The sequence below is a fragment of the Crinia signifera genome, chromosome 6 (genome assembly GCF_055691185.1).
Source record: "Crinia signifera chromosome 6, ASM5569118v1, whole genome shotgun sequence".
NCBI lineage: Eukaryota > Metazoa > Chordata > Amphibia > Anura > Myobatrachidae > Crinia > Crinia signifera.
In genome coordinates this window covers 252,054,243-252,078,604 of record NC_139222.1, presented here as the reverse complement: position 1 = coordinate 252,078,604, position 24,362 = coordinate 252,054,243, and the positions used below count along the sequence as shown (strand labels likewise).

Sequence of the window (24,362 nt, the reverse complement as noted above, 5' to 3'; positions counted from 1 at the left end):
ATGTGTACGCATATTTAAGGAAAGCAATACAAAACTTGAAATAATTATGTACGGTCTCATGTAACTATGAATTCATCAGAATATTGGTTAGGGTAAGTCATATTCCGTATCGTTGCTCCCATAAGAATTGCATGGCTATTATCTTTCATAATATGATTTATTTATATGTTAAGGTAACGTGACACATTGAGGATATAGCAATAGTGACCCTATCGATTGGCACAAATATGAAATGTGCGCATATTTGGGGGGAAAGATATAGTAAGATTGAAATAATTAATTACGGTCTCATGCAATTATGGATTCATCAGGATATTAATCTAGATATGCCATATTCCGTATCGTTTCTCCCACAATAATTGCGTAGCGATTATTTGGTATGGTGACATAATATTAATATCATTGATGAGGAGTAACTGGGGTGAGTGGGGAGATTTACTCATGATAAAAATAACGTGTATTAACCCATGAAATGAGGTTCGGGGTATATTAAATTAGTGGTGACAAAGTATAGACAAATGTGATCAGCACTGTGGCTCTAATGATAATACAAGGTGGTTGAGATGGGAAGTATTCATAGTGGTTAAAAGTGCTAGTTAAGGAAAATGTGAAAAAAATATATTGAATAGTGGAAGAAAAACAAGGAACATGTGGTGACACTAAGAATGAAGAAGAATATGAGAAAATAATAAGAACAATAATAATAAATATGTGGGCAGATTCGCCTACTGGTGTGAGTTATGGCCCAGGTGGTACACATCACGGGGGTCCCTAGAGTCGTCACCCTCCGCGCATGTGAAGGAGGTAACATGTGATATATTTAGACACATGTACCTCATATGCGGGGATGGGGGGCGACACCAGTATCCCAGTTGGTGTGATTACCCTGGCATAATACTGGGTGATGTGGGCAGTCTTGCTGCTCATACTGTGAGGTACACCATTGTGGTGGAAGGTGAAGGAAAATAAAGAATGGTGATCAAGAATAGTGTTCTGATATACACTAATCATTAAAGAAATGCAGTGTATATTAAATACCGTATAAGTATGGGTATGTTGGGTTTATCTGATCTAGTAAAAATGAATTTAAAGAAAGATGGTATAATTATTTTCTTCATTGAGTCCTGCTGGGTACATGGACCCCATCAGGAAAATCAAGCGAGTTTCTTGTTTCAAGAGTTCTCTATCCCAGTCTCCCCTTCTTATGTTCATGGTGACTTTGGTCATCCCATAGGCCTTCAGATTGGTTGGGACGCCATGATGATATTGGAGAAAGTGTCTCGCTACTGGGGTCAGAGGTAAGAAGGGGAGACTGGGATAGAGAACTCTTGAAACAAGAAACTCGCTTGATTTTCCTGATGGGGTCCATGTACCCAGCAGGACTCAATGAAGAAAATAATTATACCATCTTTCTTTAAATTCATTTTTACTAGATCAGATAAACCCAACATACCCATACTTATACGGTATTTAATATACACTGCATTTCTTTAATGATTAGTGTATATCAGAACACTATTCTTGATCACCATTCTTTATTTTCCTTCACCTTCCACCACAATGGTGTACCTCACAGTATGAGCAGCAAGACTGCCCACATCACCCAGTATTATGCCAGGGTAATCACACCAACTGGGATACTGGTGTCGCCCCCCATCCCCGCATATGAGGTACATGTGTCTAAATATATCACATGTTACCTCCTTCACATGCGCGGAGGGTGACGACTCTAGGGACCCCCGTGATGTGTACCACCTGGGCCATAACTCACACCAGTAGGCGAATCTGCCCACATATTTATTATTATTGTTCTTATTATTTTCTCATATTCTTCTTCATTCTTAGTGTCACCACATGTTCCTTGTTTTTCTTCCACTATTCAATATATTTTTTTCACATTTTCCTTAACTAGCACTTTTAACCACTATGAATACTTCCCATCTCAACCACCTTGTATTATCATTAGAGCCACAGTGCTGATCACATTTGTCTATAATTTGTCACCACTAATTTAATATACCCCGAACCTCATTTCATGGGTTAATACACATGTTATTTTTATCATGAGTAAATCTCCCCACTCACCCCAGTTACTCCTCATCAATGATATTAATATTATTTCACCATACCAAATAATCGCTACGCAATTATTGTGGGAGAAACGATACGGAATATGGCATATCTAGATTAATATCCTGATGAATCCATAATTGCATGAGACCGTAATTAATTATTTCAATCTTACTATATCTTTCCCCCCAAATATGCGCACATTTCATATTTGTGCCAATCGATAGGGTCACTATTGCTATATCCTCAATGTGTCACGTTACCTTAACATATAAATAAATCATATTATGAAAGATAATAGCCATGCAATTCTTATGGGAGCAACGATACGGAATATGACTTACCCTAACCAATATTCTGATGAATTCATAGTTGCATGAGACCGTACATAATTATTTCAAGTTTTGTATTGCTTTCCTTAAATATGCGTACACATCATATATGTACCAAATGACAGGGTCACCATTGCCATATCTTTAACGTGTTATTTCAACACATGATTAATTGATTTCTTTTTAACCAGTGACTATGCGAATTTTTGCATATTTATATACAACATCCCGCTGCTTATCCCTCCTGAACATATGATTTTTATTATCCATGAAGATCATGGATCAATGAATAATCTGATAGGTACTGAGTTGCCCCTGTCCAACATTGATTTGATTTGCTTGGTTTAATTAGGTTCATTCCTAAAATAAACACAAATTCTAAATGATTTATTTCAACACATATTATCACACTTAATATTCTGTACACATCTCTAATGTTGAACCGCTCTGTTATTTTGTAACAAAGATCCTATTTGCGAACAGCAAACGGAACATGTCATTCAATACGATATACAATCCCTGATTGACAATCTGAATGACCAATGAGCGCATCAGCCTATTACCATATTCATGAACTAACAGGTACTTAAGGAGCTCTCAGGTACCACCCAGGTTGGTCCTGACGAAGCTCATTAGCGAAGCGTACGCCGACCGCACACTTCGTGGGCTATCCCCACTCCCCTACCCCTATTGAAATGTACAAAAATTTTTGATCTGTCTAGCTTAAAAACTCTAAAAACTGTATTAGCGAGCGAGCGCACGAACACACAGCCCGTTGGCTGCCAGGCGCGCATTTGAATTGTAACTGTCATACAGTCCTGTCCATTGTGAGACGGCGTGTAACTATCACACACGCCGCGCTCCAGGGACTGATGACCGCACGAACATTAGTGCTGTACCTTGTGGATGCATACTGATCACCGCCGTCACTGACATACTCAGCCGGCGTGCGATTGCAGCACCACTAGTATATTACTACCCGGTCTTTTGATTGTATCATAGTTCTGTTCATTGTGAGACGGCGTGTAATAACTACACACGCCGCGCTCCAGGGACTATAAATTGTGCACTTGTAACGCTGTACCCGGTCATTTGTGTACTGACCACCACCAGTATTGATATATTGGTATACTTGGTTGAAGCATAATTTAAGTACACCTCATCCATTGTCGCTATTCAGCCTTGACTCACTTGAGAGTTATTGTGTGAACACTACACACCAAGCAATTACCAGTATCTCTGCATATAAGTACTGTTCACGTTGCTGAAATTTTGACTAAAAGTGTAAATTAATACCAGCACTTGACACATTATAGGGACAGCATACTAGTGTCAGCTTTGAGCGGTTACCGATGTCTCTAAGAAATGAGCATTGGTTACATGAAATTATATTCTGATAACGCCGCCACGCAAATTATATCCTTTGAATAAAAGACTAATTGGTACAAGCACTCTGAACAATTCATATGAAACTATTCAGTCGGCATTTAAAGTACAACTGAGCAATTCTGTTATTCAGTCCTATCATATTGTGAGACAACTGTCTTATATTTTAGATACGTTGCACTCCAGGGATTGTATCAACATAATTACCCAATTATCTGGCCAATTTAGAGTGATCAGTTCTATGATGTGTGCACACGATTAAAACGTGAGATTAGATGTTGCCAAAATGCCCTATCAAATGTGGAAACACTACACACTGAGCAATTAATTGGCATCTTTAGCACAAATACTGCTCCTCACTGCTCTTGTACTCTCTGAAACTGCCGCATGAGCCATAACTAAATAATTGAAAACTAACTGGCACATTTACTCCAGCAGCCTACCTTAAGGTGTATTAACTCTCTCCCCATAAATGGGGTAATTTATAATATGTGTTCATTGCCCGCCGCATACATATAAATAAACCAGACAGAAAAACGTACTTTATTACAAAGTGGGAATTGGAAAGTGGGAAGTGTGGGACCCCACGTCGTAAGGATAATTTGTTTCCTTTTTTAACAAACGTGTATGTCATTTATGTTTTGTGTCTTTTATATTTTCGCTATAATTTTAACCAATAACAATAAAGGTTAGATTTTAATCGACTCTTTACTTGGTGCACCACACAGTGACATTTCTTTCTGTCCAAAACCATGTATGTAATCGTTTGATGTCCTGTGGTGGCACACCCTCATCTGTCATAAAGAATTGAATCATTTAAGACACTTATTGGGGGGCCTATCCTTTCTAATTCATATCTATCCCCTCCTGTGCGATTACCATCCCCGTCTTTCAAATCGACAGGCAGCAAGGTCGACATGTGTCTAGGTCAGGACATTAGGTCGACACAAGCATTAGGTCGACATGGGCAAGGTCAATAGTCAAAAAGTCGACATGGGGTTTTCACAGTTTTTTTTACCCGAATGTCGACACAGTCGACATGGATACCGTTTTAAGTGCACCGAATTGCTCGCAATGTTTCGGGCATGGTGCCTTGCTCGGATCACTTTTATTCTCCCACCATGCCCAAGTGGATGGTAGGGCATGAAATACCGCATGTCGGCTCAAAAAAACAGCGAAACCTTTTGACCGTCGACCTAATGCTTGTGTCGACCTAGACACGTCAACCTTGACCCATGTCGACCTAGTGGTGTCGACCCAATGTTTTCAACCTAGTTGGTGTAGACCTAGTGACCATATCCCATGACAACTTACCGTGATAGATTCATTAAACTGGTGCACTGTGCACAGATATGTGGTAACCCATAGCAACAAGAGCATCATTTAATTAAACATAATTATCGGATGGGTTGTGGCTTACAGCAAGAAGCCCCATGAATGGTGTAGAAATTTGTAATACCATTTCACTTTGTCGATTTGACTCAAGTTTTTGCCAGGTTAACCGTTTGAGTGTCAATGTTGCTGTGAGAAATCCTGAAAATAGCTGCTAAAAATGCCACCGTCGCTCACAGCAAATACAGCCAAGTCAATAAATGAAGTTTAGTTAAATATTGTGCTTAAAAAAAATAACAGTCGCTGTTGAGTGACTCTAGCAATTTTTGGGGGATATTTGGAGGATCTCTCACAGCATTGTTGGCACTCAAAGTGTTAATAAAGGATAATTTCTACAGTGTGATAGGATACGTATTTACAGATTTGTGATGTATTTGGCTTACGTTTAAAAGGCGGTGGTACCGGTGGGTTCTCGGTAGGATCAATATAATTATCATCTTCTGGAATAATGTAGTTTTCCTGAAATAAAGACATGATGTAAAGTGAGAGACAATTAAATGTGGAAGTCCTATCAACTACATTTGTTTCATTTGTAGACTATCTTCAAAAATGTAATAGTAGATATTTTCCACTCCAAACTAGGAAAAATGTAAACTACTAATTGGATAATACTAGTGTTATATCTTGGTGGCGGCTGGCTTGTGCTGGCCTGAGGGGTCCGGTGGCCTGGACTTAAACCTAATACCGCTTCCAGGCCGCACTCTAGACCCGGGTTATTGCCGTGTTCTTGCGGCCCCAACACGGGTCAAGGTGCGGTCTGAAAAGGCCACCACGGGTCGAGCAACACCGGTGTTCAACCCTGGTAATAACCAGGGTTGAACACGGCTATGACCCGTGTCAAGTGCAGTGTGTACGGGTGCCTGGGTCGAGCGACCCGTGTCCCGTTCACAGTATGGATGAGGCAGCACTGTCAGCTCCAAGTACTGCCTCCTCCCAAGCCCCCGATGACGCGCCGCCACCCAGCTCTGCCCCATGTGACGTCACCGACTCGGCAATATGCTGTGTCAGTGTCGGAACTTTCAGACCGCATTTGCCGTGTTGCTCTGGGGATGGGACCCGTGTCCTAATCCCGTGTGCGACACGGCATTTGCGGTCTGAAAGTAGTATAAGTGTAAAGGTGCCCACACACTAGAACTATTTTTTTTCCGATTGGATGCGCGCTCCCGCGGATCTTTTGCTAAATCTTCTGATCTTACATGCTGCATGAAAGATCAGAAGATTTAACAAAAGATCCATAGGATTGCACATGGGATCTTTAGATAAATCTTTAGGGAAGATGTCCACCTGCCTGAAACCTATTGTCCAGGACGGGCCAGCAGGTAAGGGCAGGGCCGGATTTGTGCCTAGGCCCATGAGGCACCGGCCTCAGGGCGGCACCAATTAAGGGCGGCAGGCAGGCTGAAATTCTGTTAAATAGCAGCATGGCAGAGCGGGTGGGTAGCGGCGAGTGACGAGCGACGCCGCCGCAGACATGAATTATCATATGTCGGCGGCAGCGCCGCTCGTCACCTGCCACTGCCCACCCACTCTTCCATGCACATTACATCACCGCTTAGTGGCTGGGTCCGAGGGTCCCCCTGCGTGTCCGGAAATAGCTCAGTCTCACTGCTGCCGGCTCCCGCCCATTGGCTAATCTACACACACACAGTCTATTGGCTGCTGTGTATCCATCAGCTGAGCTGAGCGGCGTGCAGATCCTCCCTGCGCTCAGTCAGTCACAGTGTATGAGCCGGAGAGAGACTGACAGAGACATTGTGCTAATCACTGTACTAATAAGTGCCTCCCTCCCTCCGGGTCCTCCGTACAGTGAGCAGTCCATAGTGCTTACAAAAATATTAAGGGGGGCTACAGTTAAATTTTAATGAAATATATAAATAACAATGTATATACATAAATGATTACATTAAAATAGAGGGGGGGGGGCACAAAAATGTTGTGCCTAGGGGCGGCCTGACCCCTAAATTCACCCCTGGGTAAGGGTATGTGCTACACTAATTAAGGCATCAGCAACAGCTGTCAACATGGATACAAAACCAGTGAATAAACTCATGTTTACCTTTTCCATGTGAACATTTTACTTGTGTTGACTTTTTGCATGTCGACCTTTTGCAGGGTTGCCTACCCTCCCGGAATGGCCGGGAGTCTCCCGAAAATCGGGTCCCCCTCCCAGCCCCCCCGAAGGGGTGGGCAACCTAACCGGATTCAGGGGGGACCCCCGCTGTGCCCCCGATCGCGGCATTTAAATGCCGCAATCCGCGGGTCTCAGAGGAGGGGGCGGAGCTAAAATGTCAAAATCATGTCATTTTAGCCCCACCCCCTCCACGGAGATCCGCAAATTCACCTGTTTAACATCATGGGGGCGGGGCTTAGTGACGTCATGCTCAAGCCCCGAGCAGTTGCTGAAACTCTCCTCTCCGGGCTTCTCCCGGAGAGGAGAATATTAAAGTCGGCAACCCTGACCTTTTGTCTGTATCAACCTATTGCATGTTGACCTTTTGTTGTCAACTTATTGATGGTCTACTTAAACACAGTAGACCTTTCAGTCCCCACCCAGCTACAGGTTGGCCAGGACTCTATTACACCTAGGGGCAGCGAGGGAATCTTTGTAAGACCTGGATGAACATATGTATGTCAGCATTATCCTTTAGCTATTGTAAAACGCAGGTAATTACCTCATCCTCACAATCCTTCGGTAGGCTTGCTGGCTTTTTTAACATTGGTGGCGGTAATGAAGTAGGCTGAGGTCTTGAAGATACACCCGGCTTTGGCAAAGGCTTTGGTATTGGTTTGTTCGGAGTGAGCAGTCGATTGGGTGCTTGCGGTAATTTTTGGGGCGGTTTTGGAAAGGACTCATTCGGCTTAGGCAATGGCCTTGTGAGCTGGTTTACTTGTTCAGTGGGAAGACTGGGTAGACTGGGAAGGCTGGGTAGTTGGCGGTTCACTTGTTTATCTGTTGGTGAAATTAGTAAAATAGTGTCATAATATAGGAGTTTATCCGATGGTAATCTCTTTTAAATGATCCTATGTAATTAGAAATGAGCACCTATGTTTGGATCTTCCCACCAGGTCCAGATTGGAGCAAGAGGGCATGGATCAACCTAAGGGAAATTCCCGGCACTTGCGTGTTTTAGGTCACATGAGATTCTAACCATGCCAGAGCCAAGGATAATGCATGAATTCAAAAGATGGCTTATGCCCGCGAGCTTGGATCCGAACATGATGGGAAGACATTGGCAAAAACTAAGGGGGTTAACCCTAATTCTAATGAAATAACTGAACGATTACACATCTAACCAGAACCCAAAGTGAACAATGCGGGTTAAGATTATTTATGACTGTTATATACAGTAGTGTTAATTTACCACCATTATAAAGACTGTACATCCACTAGCAACTGTCTTCCAATCTTGCTAGTTCCTGCAAATCGCAGGCATGCCTACAGTGTGGTCCATAGTATTATCAGTTGGCACAAGCTGGGCATAAAAGTGCATGGCACTCCAACCCCACACACATCATTGGGCATGAAGTTTGGCTGAAAAATTAGGTTGAAGGCCAGAATGACAGATAGTATTTACTGAAATTCAGCTAAGAGTGACATTTTTAGGAACTCTTCCAGTGTAGAGCTGCAATTCTACATAGATATTTGACCAACACACCCTCCTAGCCAGAACTACAGTAATGGTGCTTCTACAGACATCCATTTTTCTTGTGATGCTACAATAATACAGAACCAGCAAATTAAGTGTCAAGCTCTGGTGAGCGGACAGCCGCAATGCAGCGGAAACACTCTATAACCTCTTTGAATTATTTAGCAGTTATGTAATTGGTTACCTGCGTATCCCCCATTTCGCTCAGTGAACTTAAACGATTGAGGAAAATGATCATTTGCATTTGGTGGAGGCTCATAGTTGTCATTGGTTTGATCATCTGAAGGAACTACATAATTCTCTGTATCGGAATGTTCATCTGGATTCTCATAGTCACTTCCCTGTGTAAATAAAATGGTTTACACATCCTGAATTACAGACATTACGGGTCAATTACAGAGCTCAAAAACGTGTCACCACCATGCAAGTATCATTTTATATACGTCATCCTGCACAGGTAAACACACAGCTATGAGGGTCCAGGGTGCAAAATGTTGCCTGTTGCTACTTGAAAGAACCGATTGGCTTTGGGAAACCCTTACCGAATGTTGGCAAGATGTACTGTGGAGCAAATCTCTGACAATAATCAAATAACGTGTTGAAGGCATATAGATAGGTTCAATAAAGCTCGATACATATTATAAGATTTACGGCACCGCAGATATCGTTAACGACATTGTTCAGTGACATCACCTGCCCTCCCCTGCTGAACGTGCAGTCCTTGGCGATTCACAATATAGGGCGTGCACATTAGACAATATGCACGATAATGATAATGATATTATTGTGGATATCGTCTTTTTAATAACGCTGCATCGCACGCTACAAGATTACATATAATAACTATTAGAATGGAGAACTTCTAAATAAGAAGTGATCTTACAAATTCATCTGACCACTCTTCTTCATCCTCTCCGGTACCTAAGTTAAAAACACAAAAGAGGTATTTGAACTCATCAATATGGCAAAAAAATCTGACTCTAGAAGTTACTTGTATTTAGGAACACACAGTATATAAAATATATTTTTACCTGGCACATAGTCTCTTCTTGGTACAGTGGGTGGAGCTTGCTTTGTTATACTGCAAACAGATATGATTATTTGTAAAGGAGCAGTGGCCATAATGCGGTGTCTGACTGGGACAGGGTGCAAGCGTACACAAAGGCTGCGGTTACAATAGGCTGAGCAGCCAACAGAAGCTAATGTTACATACAAGGCGAGGCACATCATTGTACGTTGAGCGGTGTAAGCATGAGAGTAAGTGGCGCCGCTAATGACACAATGTGTGCGCTTGTTACAGTGAAGGGTTATTTGAAAAGAAGCATGTCATATGCACAGTTGAAACCTCTCTATGTCGTCTTTCATGTGTCTGCTACGTGGCTGCGAATCTTCAGAGCCCAGCAATCAGGTAAAGCCCCGCCCCTGTGCACTGCTGCGAATGCCTTTGCAGCTTTGCAAACAGGGAAATCCATTTGGAAACATTGAATGGATTTCCCGGCTTGTGCAGCCACCGAGTGACTTACTAGACTTACTCGGCTCTGCGATGGCTTGGGGAGATCAGGGCTGCTGATGACATCCACTGGGCCGACCTGCGTTTTTCAGCGGCACTCCCAGATAATGCCTGGGTGGCGCCTACAAACACCGGCTGGCTGTCAATCATCTTGCAAATGGCTAGCTATCAATAGCTTTGTTCCCAGCATGACCTCGTACCGTGTGCATGCGCATTCTATCGATTATCAGCAGGGATGCAAATTTGCGGCCCTGCGAATAGGTCTGAATCGGGCCCTTAGTGTCTGCCTGCATCTATAGCATAAATCAGATGTTAAATTTAAGTTAAAATGACTGGCACACATCATCTATTCTAAAACTGCATGCAGTACAGCAAGAGCATCTGTTTTGTGGGGTGAACCAATATTCACGAGAATGCAGCCCATGAGATCACTTAGAACTAGTTACATCACTGATGCATGATGGGACTTCTTTTTCCTAGCCAATCAATAGGCTAAGGACAAATATGTCCATACTGATCTAGTCTTCCGGAAGGTAATGGAGACTATTGAATTTTATAAAGCTCTTCTGGAACCTGCCAGCTTGGTGGTGCGATGGCATGAACTGCGGATGGCGCCTCAAGTGTACCAGCCTAGATCAGGGTTGCCTACTTTCTCGCTGCCTTCTACGGGAGAGGGCAGCCAGCTCCGTGAGTCAGGGGGCAGGTCTGCTGGCGTGATGAGAAAGGGGCCGGGCTATAAGGGTAATGTATTGTTTGGGGGCATGACCAGCACAGTTGCATCATCGTGGCCACGCCCCTGTCATGCAATGCCAGAATTACAGGCATTGCAAAGTGGTGGGTGGGGCTACAATGACGCAAGGAGACTGAAGGCAATATGGGGGACTTGCCCACCTTTCCGGGAGGCTGATCCAATTTTCGGGAGCCTCCTGGCCATTCCAGTAGGGTAGGCAATCCTGGCCTAGATGACACAAATTGTGTTGCCACGTCGTTTTAAAATGAAATAAAATTAATTGTGAAGAAGATGTATGCTACACATTAGGAACATTAAAATGGAAAAATTAGTCTTGCCGCAAAATACAAAATGGCTGTCGCCACTGTGTGTGTACATGACTGGTGTATCAGGTAAAGTTGTACATTAAATACGTCACGTTCTTTGATACTGGGGATGATAAACACCCTGATTACACTTCATTCTACTATTCTGTGCATGTTCTTTTTAAACCATGTTTCCTGCATTTCTTATGAAGCCTGATAGATGATCCTGGTAAAAAGAATTTATGGGGGACATAGCTCCTTCAAATAAAACGGTCAGCTTTATTGCATTGCACAAAAAAATGTTATTAAAGACGGCAATACAGTCCAACACCAAGTCTTGAATATGTCTCTGCATAAGTCATATTTGCAGCTTGCCTGGAGTATTTATCAAAGGAGGTGAGGTGCCAAGCTTCGTAGGAACAGAATAGTATTTTACACTATTTCAAAGCAAAAACCTTAAGGGTTTCCACCTCCAGTATTCTAGCATTGCAGGATTTTACATTAATAACTTCTACCAGGCTTATTTCTTCCTGCCTTTTTGAAGTTAATATAAATGAGCAGCACCTTTCAGAGCATCCTCTGGGCACAGCTAGTGGAATAGCAATAGCCCCTGCAGACTCCATGGTGGCCTGGAGACGATGGTGTTCTGCAGGGGTTATTTCTACACACCTGCCTGAACCTACAGATACTTGTCTTCAGGTCCGTTTTGCCTGCCCCCATTGAAAATATCTCCCCAAAATGGCCGCCGCTTTGAAGGAGACAGTTAGGTACTTGTTTCCTAGCACGGCGCCACTGATTATAATTGTATGCCATCGGGTTCGGAAAAATCGGTCGCATCGCATGCGACCAAATCGCATGCGATGCGACTCACCCGATTTTTACATTGGAGCAAATGTTAAATGGTCCCTGAGATCCGATTTTACATTGGCCCCAATGTTAAATGCCCCCCAGACCCCATTTTTCATTGTATGCCCCCCATTGTTAACGCCACGATCAACGTCAACTCAAAGCGTGGCGAGGGCAGCGAGCCCGCAAGGGGCGGCGGTACGCGTCCTCCGACCTTTTCATACCCCCACTATCCACGTCGGTGTGGAGTTGATTTTATATAGTGTGGCGAGCGCAGCGAGCCACCGAGCCCCAAGCGTGTCGAGCCCCGCGAGGGGACGCGCATTACTTCATCACGTATTACGCGTCCACTCGCCACGCTTCGGGCTCGGTTGCTCGCTGAGCTCACCACACTATATAAAATCAACTCCACGCCGACGTGGATAATGGGGGTATGAAAAGGTTGCCACGCTTTGGGTTGACGTTGATCGTGGCGTTGCGTTAACAATGGGGGGGCATTTGACATAATTAACCATCAGGGTGGGTTTACAATGAAAAATCATGTCTGGGGGGCATTTAACATTGGGTCCAATGTAAAATCGGGTCCGTCGCATCGCATCGCATGCCATTATAAAGCCCGAAAATCGGGTCGGTCGGGTCCCATCGCATACCTTAAGTTAAGGTATGCGATGGGACCCGATGTGCGCCGTGCTAGGAAACAAGTACCGACAGTTATTAGGGATACTAGAGGAGGTGGTGGTCATTTTGGGATTGACACTTGTATTAAGGGCTGGTGCAACAGGCTCATGGCAATGGTGGCTGAAGGGGGGAAATCCCTTGACAATGAGAAATAACCCAGAAGGCACAGCAGACCTACCGTCAGAAGGGGGGGAATTCCCTAACATCAACCTGAGGGGAGGTAGGGAATGACAGCTGGGGTAGGGGTGGGACAGGAACACCTGAAACTTTTTGTGCAGAGGAGGTGCCTATTGTATAGTTATGCCACTGGGCACAGCTACAGTGATCCTGGCTGTGCAATGCCACAACATGGCTCTATGTCACAAAATGCCAGCCTTGCCATCTAAACATTATCATGGCCTTGTTCAGAGGGCACCAAGATCTGAAGCTTTGCTCTGAGCATCCTCCGGATGATAGCGATACTGGTTGCAGGATGCTGTTCCAGACACCCTGCTAGCCAGAAGCAAGGACTGATGGGGGAGCGGGGTGGCTATAGTGCCACCCACAGAGCCCTGAGCTTTGTGTGGCAACATCGCTCATATACCCCTAGATATAGCCTGGGCTCACACTACCAGGTTTCCATTCTGTAGGCATCTATAGCCATAGCTATGTCAATAATTGTATTATCTGTTCATTTTCTGTAGATGGTGATTAAATATGTAGGCTAGAGAACATGACTGTCAGATAAAAACTTCTATGTGGTCACTGGTGGTATCCGGTCGATTGGTCGACAGTAAATAGGTTGACACATGAAAAAGGTTGACATGGTCTAGGTCAGTGGTAGCCAACCCTAGCCCTCAAGAGCTACCAACAGTTCACATTTTCCAGACAACCTAGCTGCTGCACAGCTGCACTCATTAATTACTGACACATTTTAAAAAGATACACAGATGGAGCTAATAAGCTCACTTGTGATTCTGTGAGGAGACCTGCAAAACATGCACTGTTGGTAGCTCTCGAGGACTAGGGTTGGCTACCCCAGGTCTAGGTAGACATTGACAAAAGGTTGACCCAAGCAAAATAGCTAACCTACACATAGATGCTGCTACGTCTAGGTGAAGACCACAATAATATTTCTGCCGTTAGGAAGGGGGATAGATATTATGCCCTATAAGCTCCGTACACAGGGAGCAATTTGGACGCTGAACGATTTGACTTAATATCGCTCAATGGCCAAATCGCGGAGTGTCCCATTTTCATCAGTTACTAGCAATGGTCGCTGATGAAAACGGAGACACTGCAGGAGAAAGCCGCTGGTCACAGGAGCATGCTCCTATCGACCGTCGCCGCGTACACAGGAGGATATGGTTTCTCAGCAACCAAATCCCCGGCGATTATGGCTGAAATCGCCCAGTGTGTATTGGGTTTAGTCTGCACATCCAAGATATTTGAATTACTTTGCAGATCAGCTGATTGAGAACAAAGTATCCTGGTTAAGGTATGGTATAGCACTTCTTGGGAAATAAAATGAGTGGAATTGGGTACGCTGCAGTAGCAGAACATTGCATGAGTGGACATTAGCTGGCAACAACCACCCGCCCCAGGTACAGCCTGTTGCAGCCAAGAATCACGACGGATCATTTAGAGAACAGTACTGGATTTGAAACTGATTAAAGTTAAGATTCTCCAATTAAATATAACTGATTTATGAACATTCTCTGACTAAAGGCTCATACACATGGGGCAATGTGTATGAGCCTGGTGTGCTGAGCAATCTAATTTATTTTGATTGCTTAGCACGCAAGGCTTGCTAGATCGCACATACACATGCTAAAATTGCCCCATGTCTACGATGTGTATAATCTGGATCACATTAGTGGAATGGTCACAGCTGCAAGAGAAGTGCATACCGATCTTGTGGGAGACACTAATGCGATTATGTTACGGAGGACTGGGGTGCATGAGACGACTGCGATAGAAGCAGTTGGATCGGGGCCGGAACGTACGTCACACTCCCTCCCCTCAAATGTCTAAGCAGGCCTGCATCTTCCCTAACACTCCCAGAAAACATCCGGGTACCACCCCCAAATGCCGGCTTTCTGTCAATCAACTTGTGTATGGCCAGCGAACAAAAAATTTGCAGGATTTTATCACAGGACGGCCCATTGTATGCGTACTATGGGCACGCATAGTCTATTCATAATGGCTGGGCTTGCAAATTCACAATATAATTTTATTATTTCTTTTTTTGTGTGTGCAAAGGTTCCTTCATATCGCTGTTAGTCATTACCACATTGTACAGCCGAGAAAAGCTGCTCTCATAGTCTCATGATGCAGAGTTCTTCCTTCTCTGTTTCTGTGCCATGCATGTTATAATCAGATGGCCACTAACTGTTAATAACGCCATCATACACATGACCGTAATAATAGACTTTGTGCCAGAAGGTCATCACACAAGTATTGTTATAGGAATATCTGAGCATTAGAGGTGTCTCCGCTCACACAGACACATCACATAGCAGTGATGTTTGCCATTTGCTTCGGTTGGCTGTCCGCGTTCTTGGTTCTCCTATCCCTACTTTAGATTCATATGTGGTAAACCTACTATGTTGCCCTGGAGTTAATTGCAGGGGAGGCAATAGAGGAGAGCCATACCAACTATCACCAACTGCCATTCCAAACTGACTCACTGACAGTGGTTGTGCTACCCTATTTGTAGTTTGAACTGTGCTGCAACACCACCTCTGGAGCCACCGCTGGAGTAAGCTCAGCAGGGTGAATACTAAAATGGGCATAGATGGCTTTCCCATAGGTAGTATTAAGGAGACCGGGGCAGGTAACATAGCTGGTCCTTGCTCTGGGGTCAACTCATTTAGTAATTGCGCCTTTATGCTGCACGTACGGAACCTCCAGACTTGCAGATTTTTGTTTTGAATACAAAAATCCACAAGTCCAAGATTTAATGAGTTGTGATGCAGTTGTTGATGTTTGAATGCTATTACAATGGCAACTCTCCCTCCCACATCTAATTACAATGACTGCTCTGAGAGCACGTGAGAACATCTAATCTGCAGCATCCTGTAGTCCATTTAGTATCAAAGCTGGCCCCTTATCAGGTTAGATCCTATACCCAAAGTAACTTATAGGATTTATAGGTCAGAATTAATAATAGCACATTTTCAGGAACAAAAAATATTAACGCACAAACCAGTTGCACATGAAAGTGGTACCGGAACTCTCCAGCCAATCAGTAACTAAAGTCACGAAACGCGCCTGGGCAGAACCATTTAGTATGAGACATAGTGGCATCAACATTCATTGGGGCAGATGTATTTAGACTTAACAAGAGATATGCAAGGGTGATCGAGAGATAAACGTCCAGCCAATCACCTGCTAACTGCCATGTTACAGGCTGTGTTTGAAAAAAGTCAGTAAGGAGCTGATTGGCTGGACGTTTGTCTCTCCTTATTACCCTTGCATTTATCACTTGTTAAGGCTTAATACATCTGCCCCAGTGTGTGGAACCTAGGTTCGGAATGCACGCAGTGGCCAGCGGCGTTTCATAGTCCAGTTGTAGAAACCAGTATAGGAGGTTGCCGGAGAGCAATGTTGGAGAGGACGAGATGCGAGAATCAACCATAATGGGCTATTCCTATGCGGTTTTAATTTAGCCTAAATGTACATGAGAGATATTTGTAATATTAAAAACAAAACTTTGTAGCATAAAACTAGGTGCCCCTTGTTCTTTCCTAAAATAACCATTGCTGTATTGGTCCAGTGAGACCAATTTAAAGGGAAACTGCGCAGACACTATTTAATTAAAGACCACCATAATTGGACAAGCAGTACAGAACTGTTTTGTACAATCACTTTCATATATATAGGGTTGTGTTTTAGCATTAGATAGTAAATAGAAGACAGTTTAAAAAAAAAAAAAAGAAAGACACATGGCAAACACAATTATTAAAAGCAGACAAAACAAACCAAAAGTAATTAAATATGCAGACAGAAACAAGCAAGGTCCGTATTGTCATACCGATCCCACGTATCTTTCCCAGTTTTACAAATTAACGCCACCTGATCGTTTTGGAACCTAGACATTAAAGGGAAGACATAGCTTACACCCATAGACTGGAGAGATTGATCACATTATACCAAAGCAAAATGAGGAAGTAATAGCGCCAGAGCGTCCCACAGCTGTTCCCATCAGTGGTTTATAATGGAAGTCATCAGAAGGAATTTAGAAATGATTAAAGTGACGGATATATATCATGGTTTGATGCACTCCAGTATCCAAAATACATAGTCCATTTCGGGGCTAGTACCCCATCCTCAGGATAGTTGCCCTCACAGACAGATATGTCCACATTTCTGTCTGTGAAGGCAGCTATCCTGAGGATGGGGTACTAGCCCCGAAAGCGCTAGATATACTATGCCCAAAACACTTTTATTTTGGTTGATTCAGCTTCCGTGTGCCTCCTCCTTCATTGAACTATTTTTCTTTTATCTTTATTTTATTGCAATTACTGTCATTTGGGTTTTAAATACGGATATTTTATATTCTAGGAAAATTTAAAGCCATTTTACTTGTTGTGTCAAAGAAAAAAAAACATTTGTACAAGTAAAAAATAAATCGAATCATGTCGGACACAAGATGCGCTATTATCGCAGAAGAACTATATATGCGATAACTAACTTTTTAGGGGCTGATTCAGACACATTCGTTATGGGACAAATTTGTCCTTCCCCCGGTGTTCGTGGTTTGCACATGCGTGAACAGCTTTGGTGACTTTCACACTCACCAGGCTGTTTCATCCAGGAGGGGAGGGAAGGGGGCGGGCAGGGTGCCACAGCGGAAGAATGCCCAACGTTTTATGGGAGTCTACATAAAAACCGTTGGGTGTTAAACTGCAGACGCAGGGGTAGTGATGCCTGCTTGGGGTGGGTGGCCGACTTCACATGAATACGGCTATCTGCAGGCATAGTTAAAGTCAGTCTAGTACAGATGTAGCTACGTTCATCGTTGCCGCGACCCGGCCTTTCACGCTGGTTTGTCAATCCAAATTGGTAAAGTTTGTAAATCCACGCTGCAGTTTCGCTGTTCAATGCATTTCTATAAACCATGGGAGCAAATTAGAGGCACACACATGGCGACAGGATTGCGCCAATCGCCAGAGATTCACACATGGTGATTGGTGCAGCAATAATGAGCATGGCTACGTCTGTGTGTGGATGTTTGAAAGACACCAGATGCTATTGGAGGCTGTCGGTTGTGTATTTCTGCATCTAAATAACACAGCAGAGAAACTCAAAAGCAGCAGCTGTACACAGTGTCGGACTGGGGCATGAAGGGCCCACTGGGGAATGTAGTTATAGGGGCCCTCGTTAGGGGTGTGGCAAGTCTTCTGGGGGGGTGTGTGGCCAGATGCAGCAGAAGTTTGGCTAACGGTTAGAGAGTAATGTATATGTATGTGATGTAGTACACCAGATTAATAAAAGCAATGCACTGTAGAAGATATACCATAGTTTTGTGCAGTATAATAGAACATATGTACAATGTATAATTCATGTCCACAGTCTTAAACCCTATAGTTGGAGGTAGGCAGTTCCGGGGGTTTCCATTGTACCCCTGTGGTCCATTCTAACACTGGCTCCACAGACCAGAACTGCTGAGGCTCTAGTTCAGTGACCTGGACACACAAATCTGCAGCAAAGGAAACATGCAGCATTCCTAGGCCTGGGGTTCCACCACAGATGACCAACTAGTTACCAGCCAGTCAATACAACATAACCGTAGTGTTAGGTCTGGCAACACTTAAATTACTCTGCTGGGCTCCACCTAGTGCCCACCTGAGCATAAAACACCTCCATTCTCCCCATAGAGGTGAGGAGAATCATAAGCCTTTTATTATATAGGATGTGTTCCTTTATTTGGAAAATTATAAAATGTGATTATTGATCTATTTTTAGATATTTTATTGAAGGAGTTTATCCCTGTTCAGTAAAATGTTCCCGTTCCTATTTTCCACTATCTAAAAACATCATTAATATTATTATCATCATTGTCAAAACCTCTCTCATCCGGCTGGTTGACCTTATTAGACAGTACTACTACTATATGACAGCACAATCCTAAAAGCAGCCATATATTTATCAAATAATGTAAAACATCCGTTAACCCTTTGATTGCCAACATCTCTGTGAGAGATGTGCAAAATATCTGCTAAAAATGCCAGCATCGCTCACGTTGGTTATATAAATTCAAGCAAAAAAAGTTACGTAAAAAAAAAAAAAAAAAGATTATATTTCTTATAGAAGGTAGACATTACAGGTCATTATGATGAACACAAATGTTTGCTTGGCTTTGTTCACAGCTATTTTGACAAATTTTGTTGGCACTCAATGGGTTTTTAACCCCCCCCCCCCCCCCTCAAAAAAACTAAAATTGCTTTGGGTGAGAAACCAAGCATGAAGGACAGGAAACAGGACAACCTGATGATCGCTCTCTCCTTCCTGTTGCTCATTGTATGACATAATTCCACATAACTTCTTACACGCAAACAAAGACACATTTCTATAAGAAAATTATCCTGGGGAATGTGTATTAAGCAGTGGAGAGAGATAAAGTTTGCACCAGGCTACCACATTAAAGGTTGTTTTTGAAAACTGATAGGAGCCGATTGGTTGTTACTTTATCACGCTCCAAGCTTAGTACATCTGCCCCTCTGTTAGACTCAATTTAATCCTTGGCCAGATTAATTTATGACAAATAACCTACTTAATTTAACAAGTTAAGCTGGGTATACATCAGACGATATGCATGATAACAATAATATATATATAGAACCACAATATTATTGGAGTGCGCCAAATCAATTTCTCAACAGACCACCACCCGGCGTTGGTAATGATGAACACAATTTAAATATCCTTCTTCATGTGTCCAACATAGGCGTGTGTTCACAATGATATGCACAGTCCGATGTGAAGTATAATCTTTTTATTAAAAAGATACCCAGGAGTATCTTTTTAATAAAAGAGGTATCTTTTTAATAAAAGATTATACTTCACATTGGACTGTGCATCTCACTGTCTTTCATGGACACACGAAGAAGGATTTGTGAATTGTGTTCATCATTACCAACGTTGGGTGGTGGTCTGATGAGAAATTGATTTGGCGCACTCCAATAATATTGTGGTTGTTCTTTGTTTCTATCCTTCACTAGCAGGAGGGATTTATTGGAGGTGCTGCCTAGTAAAATATTAGCGCAAGACAGGGTCTACACCCCTTCTTTTCTTCTATTTCAATCTAATAGTTAGAGATATGGGAGCAGATTTATTAAGCTTGGAGAAGAGATAAACTGGAGATAAAGCGGAGAAAAGGTAAAAGGAGATAAAGCACCAGCCAATCAGCTGTGTTTGAAAAAGACAGTTGGGAGTTGATTGGCTGGTGCTTTATCTCCTTTTACCCTTTCTCCGCTTTATCTCCAGTTTATCTCTTCTCCAAGCTTAATAAATCTGCCTCATATTCATGCAGATCGCGTTTACGCGATTTATCATTAACAATGTGCACTCCCGCAGGTCCTTAGCGGTGTCGTCTGTACATGCAGTAAAATCCTGCTTACATCGCCACTGAAAGCTATACTCCTGAATGTGGCCACTGAAAATTGTATACGGTCAGTCGACTATCCTATTAAGGTCAACACAAACATTAGCTCGACAATGGGAATGTCAACAGTCAAACGGTCGAAATTAGATTTTCAAGTTTTTTTTGAGCCGACATGTGCAGACAGGCGGCATTTCATGCCCTACGGCGGCGGTGGGAGAATAGAATTGTGTGCCATGCGGAACACTTAGACGGTGTCCATGTTGACTATGTCGACATTCGGGACAAAATAAACGTGGAAAACTCATGTCAACCTTTGACAGTCGACCTTCCCATTGTTAACCTAATGCTTGACCTTCAGACCCTGTTGACCTTACCTATGTCGACCTATTTCAGGTGTTGACCCAATGACCCTTGACTCTGAAAATATCTTTAAAGATGTTGTTTCAGGCCAAATCGGTAAGACATATGGGACGTTATGTGGCTGAATGCAGCCCTGCATGGTACATCACGCCGTCGGCCACTGCAGTTGGCAGGGGAACGTCACACAGATCTGTCATTATGAGATCATTATGTTTGGACTGTGATGCTAACTATTGCGCCAGCTAATAAATGAATAACGTATTCTAATAAATATTGTACACTTTGTTCCAAATCCGCATCTCTGTGTCCCCGCATAAACTCACTTCTTCTTTTTCTAGTGTATGCAAATAAGAAATGATATATTTTTAGAATGAGTGAAGATACTGTGGTGAAAACAGAGAGGAGTAATCAGGGTATGACGCAATAGGGTGTCATGTGTGGATGCATCCAGTAGAAGAAAGGCTATAGTCTCTTAAAGTAATGATTATAAATGAGATAATACTGGAATGGACATGCTATCACAATAGATAGATTCTGTAGATAGATAGATAGATAGATAGATAGATAGATAGATAGATAGATAGATAGATAGATGTCCGCTATCTATCTATTTTTGTGTTCACCAAAGGGCATCCCATTATCCCCCATTACCATACCTGAAACTATCCTATATCTTCCTCACTCAAAGTAAAGAAGGTACTTGTGTACTAGCACGGCTCCCATCGCATCGCAGACCATAGGCATGTGATGGTATGCGATGCGATGTTATGCAATTTTAAATTGTATACCATCGAATTGTATGGCATTGTATGCCATTCTATCGCATATACAATGGTATGCGATTTAAAATTGTATAAGCACCCTAAAGGGTTTTCCCATGTTAAAAGTGGCCCCTATAAGTTAAACGAGTTGGGTTCTTACTATGTTAAAAGCAACCCCAACGGCACCCCACTATCAACGCCAACCCGAAGCGTGGCGAGCGCGGCGAGCACGGCGAGCGCAGCGAGCCCGCGAGGGGCGGCGGTATGCGTCCTACGACCTTTTCATACCCCCACTTTCCACGTCGGCGTGGAGTTGATTTTATATAGTGTGGCGAGCCCAAAGTGTGGCGAGCCCCGCGAGGGGACGCGGAATACATGTAAAGTAATACGCGTCCGCTCGCCACACTATATAAAATCAACTCCACGCTGACGTGGATAGTGGGGGTATGAAAAGGTCGTAGGACGCATACTGCTGCGCTCGCCACGCTTCGGGTTCACGTTCATAGTGGGGGTGGAGTGGGGGTGGATTTATACAATTAAACATCGTATAGGGGGCTTATACAATTTTAAATCGCATTGCAGTGCATCGGGTGTATGCCATGCGGTTATATGCCGTGCGACCAAATATCGTGGGCGCCGTGCTAGTACACAAGTACCGTAAAGAATTATGGGGGGGGGGGCAAATATATTAAACTTCCTAAAGACTAGATAAGTGGGGAAATTGTCCATAGCAAGCAGCTTCTAGCTGGCATTTAATCAGGTGCATCCTATAAAATTATATGTAGAAGTTGATTGGCTGCTTGTCAACTTCTTCACTCTTTGAAATACCCTCAACTCAGGTCTCTATAGATAGGTTGGGTATCCCTTATACGAAATGCTCGAGACCACAAGCATTTTGGATAAGGGCTTTTTAAGAATTAAGGATTTTTTTTTTCATGCTTACCTGGTCCCCTGTCGGTGCCCCGATGTCCTCTGGCATCCTTCAGAATCCTCTTCAGTGGCATCTCCGGTCCCAGGGCTGCAACGGCACAATGCACCCCTGGGACCGGATATGACTCTGTAGAGGATACCCAAGGCCGCCATGGATACCGGGGATGAGGTATGAAAAAAAAGAGGCTGTGGGGGATCATGCTTATACATTATGTGAAACTGGGAAGTATACCAACACTTCTGTGGCCCTTGATGCCCTCAGATGGTGACATATGTAACATAGGGAGATGTCAAAACTTGGAGAGAGATAAAGTACCAACCAATCAGCTCCTACCAGTCATTTTTCAAATCCAGGATGTAAAAAGACAAGCGGATTGGTTGCTACTTAATCTGCACTTCTCTTGTATCCAAGCTTTGATAAATCTCTCCCTAAAAATGTCAGTCAGTCAGGAGCCAATTAACCTACAAGTATATTTTTATATGAGAGGGATCCTGAGTATCCAAAGGAAACCCATGCAAGCAAGGGGAGAATATACAAACTCTACAGACATCTGCAATAAGTGTGTAAATCCTGACTATAAACTACCATATTCCATACATTTTTGGTTAAATTGGGACATCACTTTTAGCAGGACTCACTTTTTTAACTTTTGCATTAGCCCGCCATCATTTTTCTTTATGTCATGGACCATCTTCTGTAGCTTCCTGCAAGAGACAAATGACTTCATATCAATGAATGTTCTAATTTTAGAGAAGATTAATCATTTGTGAGGATTGTAAAAAAACAAAAACAAAAAAAAAACTTAAATGTTGCCCGAGGATAGGGAGGTGATAAACCCTTCAAATGCTTTCCAGTTAGCATTTGTATTTGGGACAGCTCAAAATTACCAATCAGCATTTGTAGACCTATTAAAAAGGGAAAATATTATTTATTACCCTCAATTAGGGATTATTTTTGCTGTGTATATTGTAATATTGCTTTCAATATTTCTAAATGGCTCCCCAGCAGTTGGCTCCCACTGGGTGAGAGCGCACGGTCTGTAGTTTCTTATATACACATACACAAAGTGACTAAAGTTCTTTTGCATTTAAAATCTATCAGCAATTTACTTTAGCGGTTAGTAAAATGGCCCTGGAAAGTTTCACATTTTCTTGAATAAATGGCCCGATTCAGACCTGCATATATTTGCTGCCTAGCGAGCAAGTAAACATTGGTTGCCTGTATATTACCGTACTCAATATAAAACACTTCTACTTGCATATAAAGCTATTAACCATACTGCACCAGCATATATCTCTGCACTTATCACACAATATCTCCCATCTCGACCACTCCGCTCTGCACAAGATTTGCGTCTCTCATCTGAGCGGATCACTAGCTCCCATTCACTATTACAGGACTTTCATCGGGCTGCTCCCATCCTATGGAATGCCCTTCCATGCACAATTAGACTCTCCGCTAGCCTCCAAACTTTCAAGCGTTCCCTGAAAACTCACCTCTTCAGGCAAGCCTATCATATTTAAGTTCTACACGCATAACCCTCTGAGGCACTTATGTATTATATAGCTTCCCTTCTGGACTTGTAACTTGTTGGGACTGCTATGCTATTACTGGTGCCTGTCCTTGTGTTTCCCTCCTATATCCCTATAGATTGTAAGCTTGCAGCAGGGCCCTCCTACCTCCATGTCTGTCTGTTGTTACCCAGTTTGTTTTATCACTGTTTACTATTGTAAAGCGCAACGGAATCTGCTGCGCTATATAAGAAACTGCAAATAAATAAATAAATAAGTAAACGTTGCCCCGCCAAAAACACGCTGCTCCCCCTC

The 24,362-nt window shown here is 43.0% G+C and overlaps 1 protein-coding gene across 11 annotated transcripts in view; it reads right to left on the bottom strand.

Annotated features, from left to right (window-relative positions):
• BLNK (B cell linker) overlaps nucleotides 1–24,362 on the bottom strand; it is a 249,892-nt gene that overhangs the window by 49,553 nt on the left and 175,977 nt on the right. For 6 of the 11 annotated variants that reach the window (XM_083149315.1, XM_083149318.1, XM_083149319.1 and 3 more), the window contains 7 exons: nucleotides 23,175–23,240; nucleotides 16,912–16,968; nucleotides 9,859–9,908; nucleotides 9,711–9,748; nucleotides 9,012–9,168; nucleotides 7,853–8,130; nucleotides 5,564–5,639 (listed from right to left, as the gene is read on the bottom strand). In XM_083149315.1, the coding sequence (XP_083005441.1) occupies nucleotides 5,564–5,639; nucleotides 7,853–8,130; nucleotides 9,012–9,168; nucleotides 9,711–9,748; nucleotides 9,859–9,908; nucleotides 16,912–16,968; nucleotides 23,175–23,240 (722 nt within the window). The remainder of the gene's footprint in view (nucleotides 1–5,563; nucleotides 5,640–7,852; nucleotides 8,131–9,011; nucleotides 9,169–9,710; nucleotides 9,749–9,858; nucleotides 9,909–16,911; nucleotides 16,969–23,174; nucleotides 23,241–24,362) is intronic. The other 5 variants (XM_083149316.1, XM_083149324.1, XM_083149323.1 and 2 more) reach the window with 1 other exon arrangement.